Consider the following 17,903-nt stretch of genomic DNA (forward strand, 5'->3'; position numbering starts at 1 on the left):
ACAGACAGAGGCAGATGTGACAGAAACAGTCACAGACGGACAGACAGACACAAGAGACAGACATATGAATACAGAGACATACAGGAAGAGACAGAGATAGAACAGACAGACAGACAACAGAAGAGACAGACAGATGTAGTTACAGAGACGGAAAGACAGACACATGAGACAGAGACACACAGACAGACGAAGATGTACAGACAGACGGAGACACACAGAACACACACAGACAGAGACACAGAGACAGACAGATGAACAGAGACAGAAGAGACACAGACAGAGAGACACAGACAGACATGAGCCAGAGACACAGACATGACTGACAGACAGACGGAGACAGACAGAATCAGAAGAGACAGACAGGCACAGACAGACAAACTGAGCCAGGACAGATAGACAGACATAGACACAGAGACAGGAAGAGACAGACAGACACAGGTACAGACAGACAGAGAGACAGACAAAGAGAAGAGACAAAAGACAGACAGACAGACAAACAGATGTACACAAAGAGACATACAGGGAGAGACAGATGCACCGAGACAGACAGACAAAGAGAACAGACAGACACAGGCACAGAGAGACGGACAGACAGAGAGAGACAAGTGACAGATGGAGAGAGACAGATGAGACAGACAGACAGAGAACACAGACAGATGTAGACACAGAGACAGACAGGAAGAGACAGACAGACAGAGACAGACATGTAGACACAGAGAGAAGAAACAGACTCAGACAGACAGACAGACAGACAGAGGACACAGATGTAGACACAGAGACAGACAAGAAGAGACAGACAGTCAGAGACAGACATGTAGACACAGAGATAGAGAAGAAACAGACAGACGCAGGCACAGACAGATAGATGGGCAGACACAGAGGAGACAGATGGACAAGCAGACACAGATAGAGACAAGTGACAGATGGACAGAGACAAGAGTCACACAGACAGACAGAGACAAAAGACAGACAAGTACAGACAGAAGAGAAAAGAGACAAACAGACACAGACAGGAAGACAGACGGGGACAGACAGACAGACTGAGACAGAAGAAACCGACACAGGCACAGAAAGACAGACTGAGAAGAGACAGACAGACACAGAGAGACAGAGACATGAGAGCCAATGGACAGACAAGAGACAGAAGAGACACAGACAGACAGACATATACACAGAGACAAAGACATGAGACAGACAGACAGATGGAGACAGAGACGGACAGAGGGAACAGACACAGACTGACAGACATGAGACTGATGGACAGACAAGAGACAGACACAGAGATGAGAGCCAGAGCCAGACGGAGACACAGACACAGACAGGGAGAGATAGATGGACAGACAGAACAGACAGACAGACAGATGGAGACAGGGAGAGACCGACAGAGGTAGACGGACAGACAGACAGACTGAGACAGACAGGAAGAGACAGAGACAGAATAGAAAGACAGATACAAGAGACAGACAGAGACAGAACAAAAACAGACAGAGATAAGAGACAGACAGACAGGGAGACAGACAGACACAGGCAGACACAGAGACAGAGAGACAGATGGACAGACACAGAACAGATAGACGCAGGGGCAGACAGACCGACAGAGAGAAGAGTCAGATACAGACAGACAGACAGACAGACAGACGTCAACACAGAGACAGACATGAGACAGAGACAGACAGACACAAGTGACAGATGGAGAGAGGCAGAAGAGACAGACAGACGAGCCAGGAAGACAGAAACAGACAGACAGACAGACAGACAGACAGACAGACAGACAGACAGACAGACAGAGGACACAGATGTAGACACAGAGACAGACAGACAGACACAGACTGAGACAGAAGAGACCCAGACAGACAGACAGATGTACACACAGAGACACACAGGAAGAGAAACGGATAGAGACAGACACAGGCATAGACAGACAGACATAGAGACAAGAGACAGATGGACAGAGACAGAAGAGACAAAGAGACAGACAGGCACAGTCACAGACAGACAAACTCAGCCAGGACAGATAGACAGACATAGACACAGAGACAGGAAGAGACGGACGGACACAGGCACAGACAGACAGAGACAGAACAGACAGACAGAGATGGATGTGAGAGAAACTGGCACAGACAGACACAGAGAGACAGACAGACAAAGAGAAGAGACAGAAGAGACAGACAGGGACAGACAGACAGATGTACACACAGAGACAGACAGGGAGAGACAGATGCACAGAGACAGATAGACAAAGACAAGAGACAGACAGACAGACACAGACAAAGACAAGTGACAGATGGAGAGAGACAGACGAGACAGACAGATGGAGCCAGGAAGACAGAGACAGACAGACAGAGGACAGACAGATGTAGAGACAGTGACAGGAAGAGACAGACGGACACAGGGACAGACAGACAGAGACAGGGACAGACAGACAGACAGAAGAGACAGACATGTAGACACAGAGACAGAGAAGAAACAGACTCAGACAGACAGACGCAGGCACAGACAGACAGATGGGCAGACAGAGGAGACAGATGGACAGACAGACAGACACAGAGACAGGCAGGAAGGGAGATGGACGGACACAGAGAGACAGACAGACAGAGACAGAGACAGACAGGAAGAGACACAGACAGATGGACAGAGACAGGAAGACAGACAGACAGATAGAACAGACCAACAGAGATAGACACAGACACAGAGAGACAGACAGACAGAGACAAGAGACAGACGGGGACAGACAGACTGAGACAGAAGAGACACCAAGACAGATAGACAGAGACAGACGGACAGACAGAAACAAAAGACACACAGAGACAGACTGAGACAGAAGAGATCCAGACAGACAGATGTACACACACAGACGGACAGGAAGAGAGTCAGACAGAGACAGAGACAAGAGACAGATGGACAGAGACAGACAGACATGAGACTGGTAGACAGACACAGGGAGAGACAGAGATAACAGACAGACAGACGTCAACACAGACAGACAGAGACAAAAGACAGAGACAAACAGAGATGTGGAGACAGACAGACATCAACACAGACAGTGATGGAACAGACAGACAGACAAGATCGATGGACAGACAAGAGACAGAGATAGAGAAACCCAGACAGACAGACGGAGATGTACAGACAGATGGAGACACAGAGATAGACAGGGAAAGACAGAACAGACAGACAGAGAGACATGAGACCAATGGACAGATAACAGACAGAGACAGAGAGACACAGACAGAGACAGACAGACAGAGACACAGAGACAGGGAGAGACTGACAGAGGTAGATGGACAGAGACAGGCAGATGTCAACACAGACAGAACAGACAGACAGAGATAAGAGACAGAGACAGACACAGAGACAGACAGAGACAAAGACGGACACAGACAGACAGACAGACAGGGACACAGACAGACAGATACAGACAGACAGAGATAAGAGACAGACAGAGGGAGACAGACATAAGAGACAGACACAGACAGACAGACACAGAGGCAGACAGGGAGAGACAGACCAGACAGACAGACATGAGACCAATGGACAGATAACAGACAGAGACAGAGAGGCAGACAGACAGACAGATAAGAGACAGACAGACAGATGTCAACACAGAGACAGACAGACAGGGAGACAGACAGACACAGACAAAGACAGACAGAAAGCTAAAGACAGAGAGATAGACATGGAGAGACAGATGGACAGAGACAGACAGACAGAGCAGGTCTTCCCGGTCTCTTTTTCCTTGTGTCTCTCGACTTCCTGATCATATTCCTGTTGGTTGGTGTTTTCCTTATTCCTCTTCTGTCTCCTCTTCCTCTTCCATCTTCTCTTCCATCTCCTCTTCCGTCTCCTCTTCCATCTCCTCTTCCGTCTCCTCTTCCCTCTTCTCTTCCTCTTCCGTCTCCTCTTCCATCTTCTCTTCTGTCTCCTCTTCCTCTTCCATCTCCTCTTCCTCTTCCGTCTCCTCTTCCGTCTCCTCTTCTGTCTCCTCTTCCATCTCCTCTTCCGTCTCCTCTTCCGTCTCCTCTTCCGTCTCCTCTTCCATCTCCTCTTCCATCTCCTCTTCCTCTTCCATCTCCTCTTCCTCTCCTCTTCCATCTCCTCTTCCTCTCCTCTTCCTCTTCCATCTCCTCTTCCTCTCCTCTTCCTCTTCTGCCTCCTCTTCGATCTCCTCTTCCTCTTCCATCTCCTCTTCCTCTCCTCTTCCTCTTCCGTCTCCTCTTCCATCTCCTCTTCCTCTTCCGTCTCCTCTTCCTCTTCCGTCTCCCATTCTGTCTCCTCTTCCTCTTCCATCTCCTCTTCCATCTCCTCTTCCGTCTCCTCTTCCGTCTCCTCTTCCATCTGCCCTTCTGTCTCCTCTTCCTCTTCCATCTCCTCTTCTGTCTCCTCTTCCTCTTCTGTCTCCTCTTCCATCTTCTCTTCCATCTTCTCTTCCATCTCCTCTTCCGTCTCCTCTTCCATCTCCTCTTCCATCTCCTTTTCCTCTTCCATCTCCTCTTCTGTGTCCTCTTCCATGTCCTCTTCCTCTTCCATCTCCTCTTCTATCTCCTCTCCGGTCTCCTCTTCCATCTCCTCTTCCTCTTCCATCTCCTTTTCCTCTTCCATCTCCTCTTCCTCTTCCATCTCCTTTTCCTCTTCCATCTCCTCTTCCTTCTCCTCTTCCATCTCCTTTTCCATCTCCTCTTCTTTCTCCTCTTCCATCTCCTCTTCCTCTCCCATCTCCTCTTCCATCTCCTCTTCCTCTCCTGTCTCCTCTTCCATCTCCTCTTCCGTCTCCTCTTCCGTCTCCTCTTCCGTCTCCTCTTCCGTCTCCTCTTCCGTCTCCTCTTCCATCTCCTCTTCCGTCTCCTCTTCCGTCTCCTCTTCCTCTTCCGTCTCCTCTTCCTTTTCCATCTCCTCTTCCGTCTCCTCTTCCGTCTCCTCTTCTGTCTCCTCTTCCATCTCCTCTTCCTCTTCCATCTCCTTTTCCTCTTCCATCTCCTCTTCTGTCTCCTCTTCCATCTCCTCTTCCTCTTCCATCTCCTCTTTCATCTCCTCTTCCTCTTCCATCTCCTCTTCCTCTTCCCCTTCCTCTTCCTCGTGTCCATGTCCTTCTTCCTCTTCCTGTTCTTCTGATACATCTCCTTCCTCTTCCCATTCTCCTTCCTCTTTCTCCCCATTGTCTCCCTGACCCCCACAGATTGCCTCACATCCTTGAACCTCCATCCCCGGGCCTCCAACTTCCAGCCTCCATCGCTGGCCTCCATCCTTGGGCCTCCACCCCCTTGGACCTCCATCTCCAGCCTCCACTCCTGGCCTCCATCCCCAGCCTCCACCCCATTTGGCCTACTTTCCTCTATCCACAGGGCCTCCATCCCTAGCTTCCACCCTCCTGGGCCTCCTTCCCTGGGCCTCCAACTTCCAGTCTCCATCCCCAGCCTCCACCCCATTAGGCCTCCATCCCTGGGCCTCCATCCCCAGCCTCCAATACCTCTGGGCCTCCTTCTCTGGCCTCCAACTTCCAGTCTCCATCCTCAGCCTCTACCTCTGGCCTCCACCTTCCTGGACCTCCATCCCCAGCCTCCATACCTGGCCTCTAACCCCGAGGCCCCCATCCCTGGACCTCCACTTCCCTTAGGCCTCCATCCCTGGGCCTCCAGCCCCTGGGCCTCCAACTTCCAGTCTCCTTCCTCAGCCTCCACCCCTATCCTCCACCCTGTTGGACCTCCATCCCCAGTCTCCACCCTGGCCTCTAATCCCTAGGCCTCCTTCCCTGGGCCTCCAACTTCCAGCCTCCATTTCCCTGGGCCTCCACCCCTGGGCCTCCATCCCAAGCCTCCCCCCTCCATCCCAGCCCCAGGATGGGGGGCCCCCGCCCCTGGGCCTCGCTGCTGCTGCTGCTGCTCCTGTGTGGCCCCCACCCAGCCCCCGCCACCCGCTGCCCCAGGACCTGCGCCTGCTACGTCCCCACCGAGCTCCACTGCACCTTCCGCAGCCTCAGGGCCGTGCCCCACGTGCTGGACCCCAAGATAGAGCGCGTGAACCTGGGGTGAGGCCTGGGGGGGAAGGGGGGAAGGAAGGGAAGGAAGAGGAAGGAAGGAAGGAAGGAAGGAAGGAAGGAAGGAAGGAAAGAAGGAGGGAAGGAGGGAAGGAGGGAAAGAAGGAAGGAGAGAAGGAGGGAAGGAAGGAAGATGGAGGGAAGGAAGGGAGGATAGAAGGAAGGAAGGAAGGAGGGAAGGAAAGAAGGAGGGAGGGAAGGAAGGAGGGAAGGAAGGAAGGAGGGAAGGATGGAAGGAAGGAAGGAGGGAGAGAAGGAAGGAAGGAAGGAAGGAAGGAGGGAAGGAGGGAAGGAAAGAAGGAAGGAAGGAAGGAGGGAAGGAGGGAGGGAAGGAAGGAGGGAGGGAGGGAAGGAAGGAAGGAAGTGAGGGAGGAAAGGAAGGAAAGAAGGAAGGAAGGAAGATGATGATGAGTAATGATTCATTATTCTTGACCCTGACCCGGAAACAAAAGTCCTGCCCTCCCAGCGCTGGTTTTCAGGCTGGTTTTCTGATTTCCTCTTCCTGTCCTCTCATCTGTTAAATTAGGTTCAACCACATCCGGGTCCTGACGCACGCTTCCTTCTCCGGTCTCGCGAGACTTCAGCTGCTGCTGCTGCACGGAAACGAGATCGCGGACATCACCGAGGGCGCCCTGAGCGACCTGGGTGCACTGCAGGTGCGCAGGGAGCGGGCGGAATTGGAAGGAAGTGGAAGGAAGTTTGGCAGGAAGTGGGGCAGAAATACGCAGTGAAGTGGGACAAAGTAGGGGAGGAAGTAGGGCGGAAGTTTGAGGAAATAGATACGGAAGTGGGAGGAAGTAGGGCTGGAAGTGGGAAGGAAGTTGGAGGAAGAAGGAAGTGGGAAAAGAGTAGGGAGGAAGGAGGGGGGAAATGCGGAGGAAGACAGGCAGAAATGGGGATCAAATAGCAAAGGAAGTGGGGAGGAAGTAGGGAATCAATGGAGGAAGTAGAGACGGACATGGAAGGAAGTCAAGGCAGAAGGGAGGCGGAAGTGGGGCAGAAGTGAGACGGAAATGGATAAGGACCTGGGAAGAAGTAGGGCCAGAAGTGTAGCCGGATGTTGAGTGGAAATAGGGAAGGAAGTGGGAGGAAGTGGGGGCGGAAGTGACCCAGAAGTGGGGAATGATATATAGCCGGAAGAGGGGAAGAAAGTGGAAATAGGACCATGGGTAGGACCGGAAGTGGGGCAGAAATAAGGAAGGAAATGGATAGGAAGTGGGATGTCGGGGCTGAAGTGAGGCGGAAGTGAGCCAGAAGTGGGGCAGAAGTGGTGAGGATATGGATCCAGAAGATACAGGAAGTAGGGCCGTAAATGTGGCTGGAAGTGCGGAGGAACTTGGAGGAAGTAGAGGCGGAAATCAGCCGGAAGTGGGGAGGAAGTGACCCAGAACTGGGGCGGAAGTGAGTCGGAAGTAGGGAGGAAGTGAGACTGGGGCAGAAGTGGGAATGGAAGAAGTGAGGAAATGTACTCGGAAGTGGGAGGAAGTAGAGGCAGAATTTGGCAGAAGCCGGATGTGGAGCAGAAGTGTGACAGGAAGTGGTATGGAAATAGGGCAGAAGTGAGAACGAAAGGGGGTGAAAGAGATCGGAAGTGGGGCGGAAGTGACCCCGAAGTGGCCCTTCGGATCCCAGAAACGCCCCCTTTGACCCACGCAGGTGCTGAAGCTGAGCTACAACCAGCTTCGGGCACTGCACACGGGCTCCCTGCGGGGCCTGCGGCGCCTGTCCCGGCTGTACCTGGACCACAACCGGCTGGAGTCGGTGCACCCATGGGCACTGCTGGGGTTGGCATCGTTGCGGCTGCTGCGTCTGGATGGGAACCGGCTGGCGGTGCTGGCGCCCGAGGCGCTGGCCACGCTGCGTGTGCGCGGGGTCCCGGCCTGCACGCTGGACGTGCTGCACCTGGCCGGGAACCGCCTGGCAGCGCTGCCTGCCGGCACCCTGGCCCGCGCACCCGCGCTGCGCGCGCTGCATCTGCAGGGTAACCCCTGGGCCTGTGGCTGCCGTGCGCGCTGAATGGAGGACCTGTAGGGGCGGGGCCGAGGTGAGCAGAGGGGGCATGGTCAAGCGCAGGCCAATGAGAGGGCGGGGCGGGGCTGAGGCGATGCAGAGAGGGAGCATGACCAAGATACAGCCAGTGAAAAAGGACGGGGTCGTGGCTGGGCGTAAGTGAGTAGCCGAGCTCCCCGAGTCACGTGGGGCAGAGGCGTGGCCGAGGTGCCCAGGGGGGCGTGGCCGAGCTCCAGCCAGTAAAAAACGGCAGCAGTGTGGCTGGGCGTGGCTGGGCATTAGTGAGGAGCTGCAGGGGGCGTGGCCAAGGTCTAGCCACTAAGGCGGGGCGGGGACGTTGCTGAGGCTCCACAGGGAGGGTGTGGCCCAGCTTCAGCCACTCAGGCAGGGCGAGGGTGTGGCTAAGACTCCACGGGGGCGTGGCCGAGGTCCAACCAGTCAGGTGAGATGAGGACGTGGCTGAGGTGACACGGGGGCATGGCTGAGCTCCAGCCAGTCAGGCAGGGCAGGGGTGTGGCTGAGGCTCAGCAGGGAGTGTGGCCAATCTCCAGCCAGTCAGGCATGGCGGGGGCGTGGCTGAGAACCCCCAGGAAGGGCGTGGCTGAGCTCCAGCCAGTCAGGCGCGGCGGGAGCGTGGCCGAGGCTCCCCAGGGGGGCGTGTCCCATGTCAGCCCCGCCCCTCTCCCGTTCCCCCCTGCAGGCGTGCTGCGCTGTGGGAAGGAACAGGCGTGTGCGGCCTGCGCCAGCCCCGCTGACCGCCGCAGCCTGGACCTGCGTTGCCTGCCGCCACGCATGCGCTGTCGGTCGCCGCGCATCCACACTGACTGGGCGGATGGCGAGGAGCCGCCAAAAGCGGAAGTGGAGGCAGAGGAAGAGGAAGTGGAGGACTGGGAGGATGTGGGCGAGGTGTGGCTGAGGCTGACAGACGCCCGTGGCCGCACCGCCCACCTTGCCTGCCGCCTGCAGCGCGCGCCCGTCGTGCGCGACCTCGACGTGCGGCCCGGCCTCGCCCCTGACACCCCTGCGCACGTGCGCCTGACGCTCAGTGCCGCCCTCGTCTGCTATGCCGACCCTGCCCACCTCGCACATGCCCGCCGCCTGCTGGGAGGCGATGATGACACTGATGATGTCGCGCTGATGCTGCGCTGGGACCCGGAGGCGCTGGGTCACGCCCACCCGGATGGGGACCTGGGAGATGGATCCGGGGAAGGCCACGCCCAAACCTCGGGCAGAGACCCTGATGGGGATGAGCTGTATCAGGACAGGGACTCGGATGTAGGCCACGCCCACCGTCAGGGCGGAGACCCAGATGTGGACCATATGTATCAGGCCACAGACTCGGATGTAGGCCATGCCCACCATCGAACCAGGAACCCTGATATAGGCCACGTCCACCAGGGAGCCAGAGACCCTGATGTAGGCCCTGCCCACACTCAGGACAGAGACCCGGTTGTAGGCCACACCCATCTGCAGGACAAATACCCGGATGTAGGCTATATGTATCAAGCCCGAGACCCGGATGTAGGGCCCTCCCGCCAGCAGGACAGACACCCGGATGTAGGCCATGAGTATGATCAGGACATAGGCCCCGCCCACCCTGAGGACAGAGACCCAGATGTAGGCCCCGAGTATGACCAGGATGGAGGCCACGCCCACTCTGAGGCTAGAGACCCGGATGTCCGTGACATGGATGAGGGCCCTGCCCACCCTGAGGACAGAGACCCTGATGTCAATGACCCGGATGAGGGCCCCGCCCACTCTGAGGACAGAGACCCGGATGTAGGCCCCGGGTATAACCAGGATGGAGGCCACGCCCACCCTGAGGCCAGTTTCCCGGATGTCCATGACCCGGATGTGGGCAAGGCCTACCGCCTGGTTCGCGGCCCTGGTGCGTCGTCATCGTCGCGGATGTCACTTCCGGGCATGGTGGCCCGGCTGTGGGCGTGGCCTGCCTGGCTTCTGCAGCCCGAGCTGACGCTGCACTGGGCCGGGCTGCGCGGGCCACACATACATCTGACGTGGACGGCGTGCGTGCATGGCCCCGAGGACCCGGAGGACGCGCCCTGGGTGACCCTCGAACCCCGTGATGACCCCGATGATGTGCACGTGGTGACCCCGGGGCAGACTCTGCGGCTGCACTGTGCGGCGCAGGGCTCGGAAACGCCACGCGTGGCCTGGACGCGGCCCGACGGCTCCGTCCTGCGGGGCGATGAGGACGGCGGCCATGACGGGGGGACAACGCTGGAGATCCGCGGGGTGCGCCAGGCTGATGCTGGATGGTACCGCTGCGAGGCCCGAGTGGGGCGCTGCGGGGAAACCGAGGCACGGCACGTGGCCTACGGCGGGGACGGAGCCACGGGGTCCGGGACCTACGTGGAGGAGGAAGCCATGGAATCTGAGGCCTATGGTGTGAATGAAGCCATAGGATCCAAGGCCTACGCTGAGGAGAAAGCCACAAGATCTGAGGCCTACGCTGAGGAAAAAGCCACACGATCCGAGGCCTACCCTGAGGAGAAAGCCACAGGATCCCAGGCCTATGCTGAGGAGAAAGCCATCAAATCTGAGGCCTATGACGTGAATGAAGCCATAGAATCTGAGGCCTACACTGAGGAGAAAGCCAAAGGATCCAGTGCCTATGGCTCAGATGAAGCCATGAGATCCGAGGCCTACACTGAGGAAAAAGCCACAAAATCTGAGACCTATGGTGAAGAAAAATCCTTAGAGTCCGAGGATTATGCTGTGAATGAAGCCATAGAATCCGAGGCCTATGGTGCAAATGAAGCCATAGAATTCGAGGCCTTCACTGAGGAAAAAGCCATAGGATCTGAGGCCTACACAGAGGAGAAAGCCATAGGCCCCGCAGCCTACACCGTGTCTGAAGCGACAGGCCGTGCAGCCTTTGACACCTCTGAAGCCACAGGCCCCGCAGCCCCGTCTGCAGCCCCAGGCCCCGCGGCCTTTGATGCCTCTGAAGCCACAGCCCCGCGGCCTACGTCCCATCTGCAGCCCCGGGCCCTGTGGCCTACGGTGGCTTTGAGGCCGCCATGGCAGGCCGGGCGCAGCGCGTGTTCGTGGTGGCGTCGCGGGCGCCAGCGGCCACGGCTCTGGCGCTGCCTGTGGGCGCCGCGCTGCGGCTGGGCTGCCGAGCGGAGGCGGAGCCGGCGGCGTGCGTGGGCTGGCTGCTGCCGGGCGGGCGCTGGGCCTGGGCGGGGATGGAGCTGGGGACGGACGGCGTCGGGGTCGGGGCGGACGGGACACTGACGCTGCCCGCGCTGGGTCCGCAGCACAGTGGACGCTATGTGTACATGGCCGCCAACGCGCTGGGGATGGCGCGCTGGGATGCGGACGTCAGCGTGGGTGGGGCGGCGGGGGACAAGATGGCGGAAGCCAAGATGGCGGAATCAAAGATGGAAGAATCCAAGATGACGGAAAGCAAGATGGCCAAAAACAAGATGGCAGAATCAAAGATGAAAGGCAACAAGATGGCGGAAAACAAGATGGAGAGAATTAAGATGGCGGATTCCAAGATGGTGGACACCAAGATGGCGGAATCAAACATGGAGAGAAACAAGATGGAGGAATCCAAGATGGAGGGAACCAAGATGGCCGAATCCAACATGGCCGACACCAACATGGCGGATTCAAAGATGGTGGACGCCAAGATGGCGAAATCCAAAATGGAGGGAAACAAGATCGCGGAAAGCAACATGGCGGAATCCAAGATGGAAGGAATCAAGATGGCAGAAAACAAGATGGAAGGAATAATGATGGCCGAAAACAAGGTGGTGGAATCAAAGATGGAGGGAACCAACATGGCGGAATCCCAGATGGAGGAATCCAAGACTGAGGGAATTAAGATGGCGGATTCCAAGATGGTGGAGGCCAAGATGGCGGATTCAAAAATGGCGGATTCCAAGATGGCGGGCGCCGCTGCGGAAGCGGCCGCGGGGGCGTCTCGCCGCGCTGACATCATTGTTGACGCACCGAGCTCAGGCCCGGGCACCGGGGAAGCGCGGCTGTGGCGTCGGCGTCCTGCGGGCGGCCCCGGGCGTGGGCAGCAACGGCGTCCGCCGCCTCCGCCTCCCCCTCCCGCCCCGCGTGCCGCCCCTGCTGGCCGCGGGTTCGAGCCCGCCTTGCCGCGCCGCCCGCGCCCGCCAGTGGCTGCCGAGCACATCCGGCCCGAGCACTGGGCGCGCATCCTGGCGCGCGGCCGCGGCACGGGTGACTTCTGGGCCCCGCCCACCCTGCTTCCGGTCTCCACGGAGACCTCCCTGATTCCGGCGTCCACACTTCCGGTTTTGACGCAAATATCCCCACTTCTGGTCTCCGTGTCTTCCGCCGACCCACTTCCGGTCTCCACTCAGACCTCACCACTTCCGGTCTCCACTCAGACCACCCCACTTCTGGTCTCCACACTGCCGGTTTCCACTCGAACATCACCACTTCCTGTCTTCACTACTTCCGCCTACCCACTTCTGCTCTCCCCGCGGACCTCCCCACTTCCAGTCTCCACTCGGACCCCCGCACTTCCTGCTTCCACACTTCCAGTTTCCACTCGAAAATTCCTACTTCCGGTCTCCACTCGGACCACCCCACTTCCGGCTTCCACATTTCCGGTTTTGTCTCGAACATCCCCACTTCTGGGCTCCACTCGCAGATCTACACTTCCGGTCTCCACGCGGAGATCCCCACTTCCGGTCTCCATTCGGACCACCCCACTTCCTGTTTCCCCACTTCCGGTTTCCACTCGGAAATCCCCACTTACGGCCTCAACTACTTCGGCCTACCCACTTCCGTTTTCGACGGAGAGATCCCCACTTCCGGCTTCCACACCTCCGGTTTCCCCACGGACCTCCCCACTTCCGGTCTCCAGTCGGACCACCTGACTTCCGGTTACCACTCGGAGATCCCCACTTCTGACTTCCACACTTTCAGTCTCCCCACGGACCTCTCTACTTCCGGTTTCAACACGGACATCCCCACTTCCGGCCTCCACCCCTGGAGCATCCGCTGCTCCGACCTCTGCACTTCCGTCCTCCTCACTTCCGGCCTCCTTACTTCCGGCCTCCAGGAGGTTTGGCGGCGGCCACAGGCGGGGCAACAGCACAAAGCCCACCGCGCCTGGCCGGGCCCCACGGCGAACCCCCGTGACCCCGTGGTCACGACCCTGCACGGCCGTGCCCCGGATGCCCTCCCTTCCCGTCCTGTGGCTTCCCCCGACGGTGACCCCGGGACCTTTGACCCACGATCCCCGGCCCCGCCCGCCGTGACCCTGCCCCGTGGGGCCTGGAACGAGCTGGACGCGGGTGAGCCTCAGTTTACCCATCTGTTTCCTGCAGGCTCTTGGCGTGGGGGCGGGGGACTGAGGGGAGCCAGATAGGAGGTGGAGGTTAGAGGTCACAGGGAGGATACAAGACGGTCAGAGGTCACGGGGAGGTTAGGGTCATGGGGGTCAAAGGTCACAGGGAAATCAGGGGTCACAGTCGGGTCAGTGGTTGCAGAGAGGTCAGAGGTCATGGAGAGGTCACGGGGAGGTGAGAGGCCATGGGCAGGTGAGAAGTGGATGGGAGGTCAAAGGTCATGGGGAACTCAGGGGTCATGGAGAGGTCATGGGGAGGTCTCGGGAGGGTCACTGGGAGGTCAGAGGTCATGGGGAAGCCAGGAGTCACAGGAGGTAAGAGGTCACAGAGTAGTCAGAGGTCATGGAGAGGTCACAGGGAGGTCAGGGGTCACTGGGAGGGCAGAGGGCATGGGGAGGGGAGGGGCGAAGTCCTTTACTCTGTCTGTCTGTTGTCTGTGTTCCTGGCCGTGTGGGGCACAGGATGTCTGGGGAGACAAACACACACGCACGGACAGACAGGCAGACAGACATAGAGCAGACAGATAGAGGGACGGATGGATAGACAGACAGACAGACAGACAGATAGGTGGATAGACGGATGAATGGACAGATAGACAGAGCCATAGAGAGACAGACAGATGGACAGAAGGACGGATAGACAGGTAGACAGACAGTAGACAGACAGATGGACAGATAGATAGACAGACAGATAGACTGATAGATAAATAGATAAACAAATGGACGGATAGACAGAGCCATAGACAGATAGACAGAGAGATACAGGGACAGATGGATGGAGAGACAGACAGACATGGAAACATACATGGTTGGATGGATGGATAGATAGGTAGACAGACAGACAGCTGGATGGATAGATAGACCAATGGACAGATAGACAGAGCCATAGACAAAGAGATAGATGGACAGATAGATGGGTAGACAGACAGACAGACTGATGGATGTATAGACAGATAGGTAGACAGACACCAGACAGACGGATGGATACAGAGACAGGTGGACAGATGGACGGACAGACAGATAGAAGGACAGATGGACAGATAGGTAGACAGACAGATAAACCAATGGACAGATAGACAGAGCCATAGAGAGACAGACAGAGAGATACATGGACTGATGGATGGATAAACAGATAGACTGATGGACGGATAGACAGAGCCATAGAGAGATATATACCAGAGACATGGACAGATAGATAGAAAGAGACAGACAGACCGACCGACCAATGGAAGGATGGACAGACAGAGCCATAGAGAGACAGACAGACAGACAGAGATTCATGGACAGATGGATGGATAGACAGACAGACAGATAGAAACATACATGGTTGGATGGATGGATAGGTACACAGACAGACAGACAGACAGATAGATAGATAGACAGACAGACCAATGGAGGGATAGACAGAGCCATAGAGACAGATAGACAGAAGAATGGACAGAGAGATGAACAGATGGACAGATGAACAGATGGATAGATGGACCAATGGACAGATAGACAGACAGAGGCATACACAGTCAGAGACAGATGGACAGATGGATGGATAGACAGACGGGTGGATGGATGGATGGATTGAAAGAGCTAACATGGACAGGTGGGTGGGTAGACAGACGGACGGACTGATGGATGTATAGACAGATAGGTAGACAGACACCAGACAGACAGGCAGACAGATAGATAGAGAGACAGGTGGACGACAGATGGACAGATAGCTAGATGGATGGACCAGTGGACAAATACACAGAATCATAGATAGACAGACAGAGCAATGGACAGATAGACAAACAGAGCCATAGACAGAGAGAGAGAGAGAGAGAGAGAGAGAGAGAGAGAGAGAGAGAGAGAGAGAGAGAGAGAGAGAGAGATGGACGGAAGGAAGGATACACAGGTAGGTAGACAGACAGTAGATGGATGGACAGATGAATGGACAGACAGATACATCGGTGGATGGAGCGACACAGACACATGGACAGATAGACGGATGGACTGCTGGATGGATAGACAGATGGACAGACAGAGAGACAGAGGGACAAACAGAGGGACAGAGAGACAGAGGGACAGAGAAACGGATGGACAGACAGATGGACAGACGGACGGACAAGTAGACATGAACAGACAGAGGGACAGACAGACAGACATAGACATACTGACAGATGGATAGACAGACGGACAGAGAGATGGACAGCCGGATGGACAGACAGACAGAGGGACAGAGCACTGTCTCCGACCAGCACAGGGGCCTTTATCCAACGCCCTGTCCCTCCCTCTGTCCGTCTGTCCATCCCCAGGCGTGGAGCTGACCCCAGCTGTGCCGGACACACATGGGATAGACACGAGTGGATCTGATGCTGGCATGATGGACACGCGTGGAAATGTCACGCGTGGATCTGAAACTCACACGATGGTCATGCGTGGAAAGGACAGGCGTGGACCTCACAGGAGCAAACTGGACACGCGTAGGCCTGCCACTGACTTGATGATCACGTGTGAAAATGTCACACATGACACGGACACGATCAGATGCCTTCCACACTCACTGGACACGCGTGAAATGCACATAACTGCATCTGACATGCGTGGAAATGTCACACGTGGAAATGTCACACGTGTAAATGTCACGCGTGAAAGGGACACAATCATGTCCGTTATTCATAGGCCTAACCCCAGTGGAAATGTCACGCGTGGACCTGACTCTCAGATGATGGTCACACGTGGAAATGTCACGCGTGAAAGGGACACGATCAGACCCCTTCTGCGTGGACCTGACACTCTTAGAATGCACATACATGGATCAGACATGCGTGCAAATGTCACGCTTGGATATGACAGGCGTGGAACGGACACGATCAGGTCCATTATTCATAGACCTGACACGCGTGAAAATGTCACGTGTGAAAATGTCACGCATGGAATGGACGCGATCAGGTCCCTTCTGCATGGCCCTGATACTCTTGGACCGCACCTGCATGGATTTGTCATGCATGTAAGTGTCACGCATGAATCTGACACTCACACAATGGTCACATGTGGAAATATCACTCGTGAAAGGGACACGATCACATCCCTTCCACACTCACCTGATACACATGAAGTGAGCATGCGTGGCTCTGACACACGTGGAAATGTCATGCACGCCTCCCCCGCTCCCCCCGTGCTGCGCGAGGCACCCACGGAGTTCGTGTCGGCCCATGCAGGCCTCACCCTGCACCTGCCCTGCACAGCCCAGGCCTGGCCCCCTGCGGCCCAACACTGGCGTCTACCTGACGGGACCTACGGAGACCCGTGCATGTGCACACGCACCCTCGACTCAGCGACATCTACGTCCTCCCCAATGGCACGCTGGTGCTGCGCCGCCTGCAGGCCCCGCGCCATGCTGGTGAGTACGAGTGCGTAGCCGCCAACGCGCTAAGCAGCGCAAAACGCACCGTGCACGTCGAAGTCACGCCCGCGCACCCGCGTCTCCCCCCCAGCGTCCGACCCCGAGGCCCGCTCACCACGCGCGTGCCCCACGGCGCTGACCTCACGCTGCACTGCCGCGCGCGGGGACCCCGCCCCACGCGTGTTCTGGAGGCTGCCAGATGGGCGCCTGGTGGATGCTGGGAGCAGGTGAGTGTGGGAAGTTGGGGGCATCCATCCATCCACCCGTGCATCTACCCATCCACACATCCATCCATCCACTCATCCATCCACCCATCGATCCACCCATCGATCCACCCATCCACTCACCCATCCATCCATCCACCCATCCATCCATTCATCCATCTACCCATCCATCCACCCACCCATCCACCCTTCCATCCATCCACCCACCCACCCATCCACCCATCCATCCATCCATCTACCCATCCATCCACCCATCCATCTACCCATCCATCCACCCATCCATCTACCCATCCATCCACCCATCCATCCATCCACCCATCCATCCACTCATCCATCCACCCATCCATCTATCCACCCATAGTTGGGATAAAGATGATACCCCTTGATAGATAGTTAATTGATAGAGGATGGATTAGACAGATGACATAGACACAGTAGGCCATAGATAACAAATCGATTATCGATTAAATATTGATAGAGATGAGGTGGGGATGGTAGATTCATTAGCAGTGAATAGGTAATTGATAGTGAAAGACCCTAGTCCCCTAGGATACTTTCGTCAACAGGAGGGCACCCCAGAAAACTCAGACTCCAGGCCGGGAGATGCAATAAGCATGAGGAGTTTATTTGACGTTTGCGCAAACGGACTCTCTGTCCCGAGCACACAGGGAGCCCCGAGCAGCGGTTACAAGCCCTTTTTAAAGGCAAAAACCACAAGATTAACGCATAACACAAAGCATCCCATGATTGGTCCATTTAAAGGTCACCGTATACACCAACAATCACTTTGCCACGCGAGAAATTTTGTAACACTCTTTGTAAAATGACTGGCCCATGGTTGGTTTAAGGGGGGGTTTACATGGTTACAGGCCTATGATTGGTTGACATTTGGCTTAGCTT

At 56.4% G+C, this 17,903-nt stretch overlaps 1 protein-coding gene across 1 annotated transcript; it reads left to right on the top strand.

The window, feature by feature from the left end:
- Positions 1-5,830: 5,830 nt before the first annotated feature.
- On the top strand, positions 5,831-16,337 carry LOC138835139 (matrix-remodeling-associated protein 5-like). Its single transcript, XM_070033794.1, has 3 exons — positions 5,831-6,022; positions 6,558-6,687; positions 15,689-16,337. The coding sequence occupies exons 1-3, from the start codon at positions 5,835-5,837 to the stop codon at positions 15,698-15,700; spliced, it is 330 nt and encodes a 109-aa protein (XP_069889895.1). The 5' UTR covers positions 5,831-5,834; the 3' UTR covers positions 15,701-16,337.
- The last annotated feature ends 1,566 nt before the right edge of the window (positions 16,338-17,903 follow it).

The sequence above is a fragment of the Dipodomys merriami genome, unplaced genomic scaffold, assembly GCF_024711535.1.
Source record: "Dipodomys merriami isolate MVZ:Mamm:240054 unplaced genomic scaffold, mDipMer1.0.p SCAF_23, whole genome shotgun sequence".
Lineage (NCBI taxonomy): Eukaryota > Metazoa > Chordata > Mammalia > Rodentia > Heteromyidae > Dipodomys > Dipodomys merriami.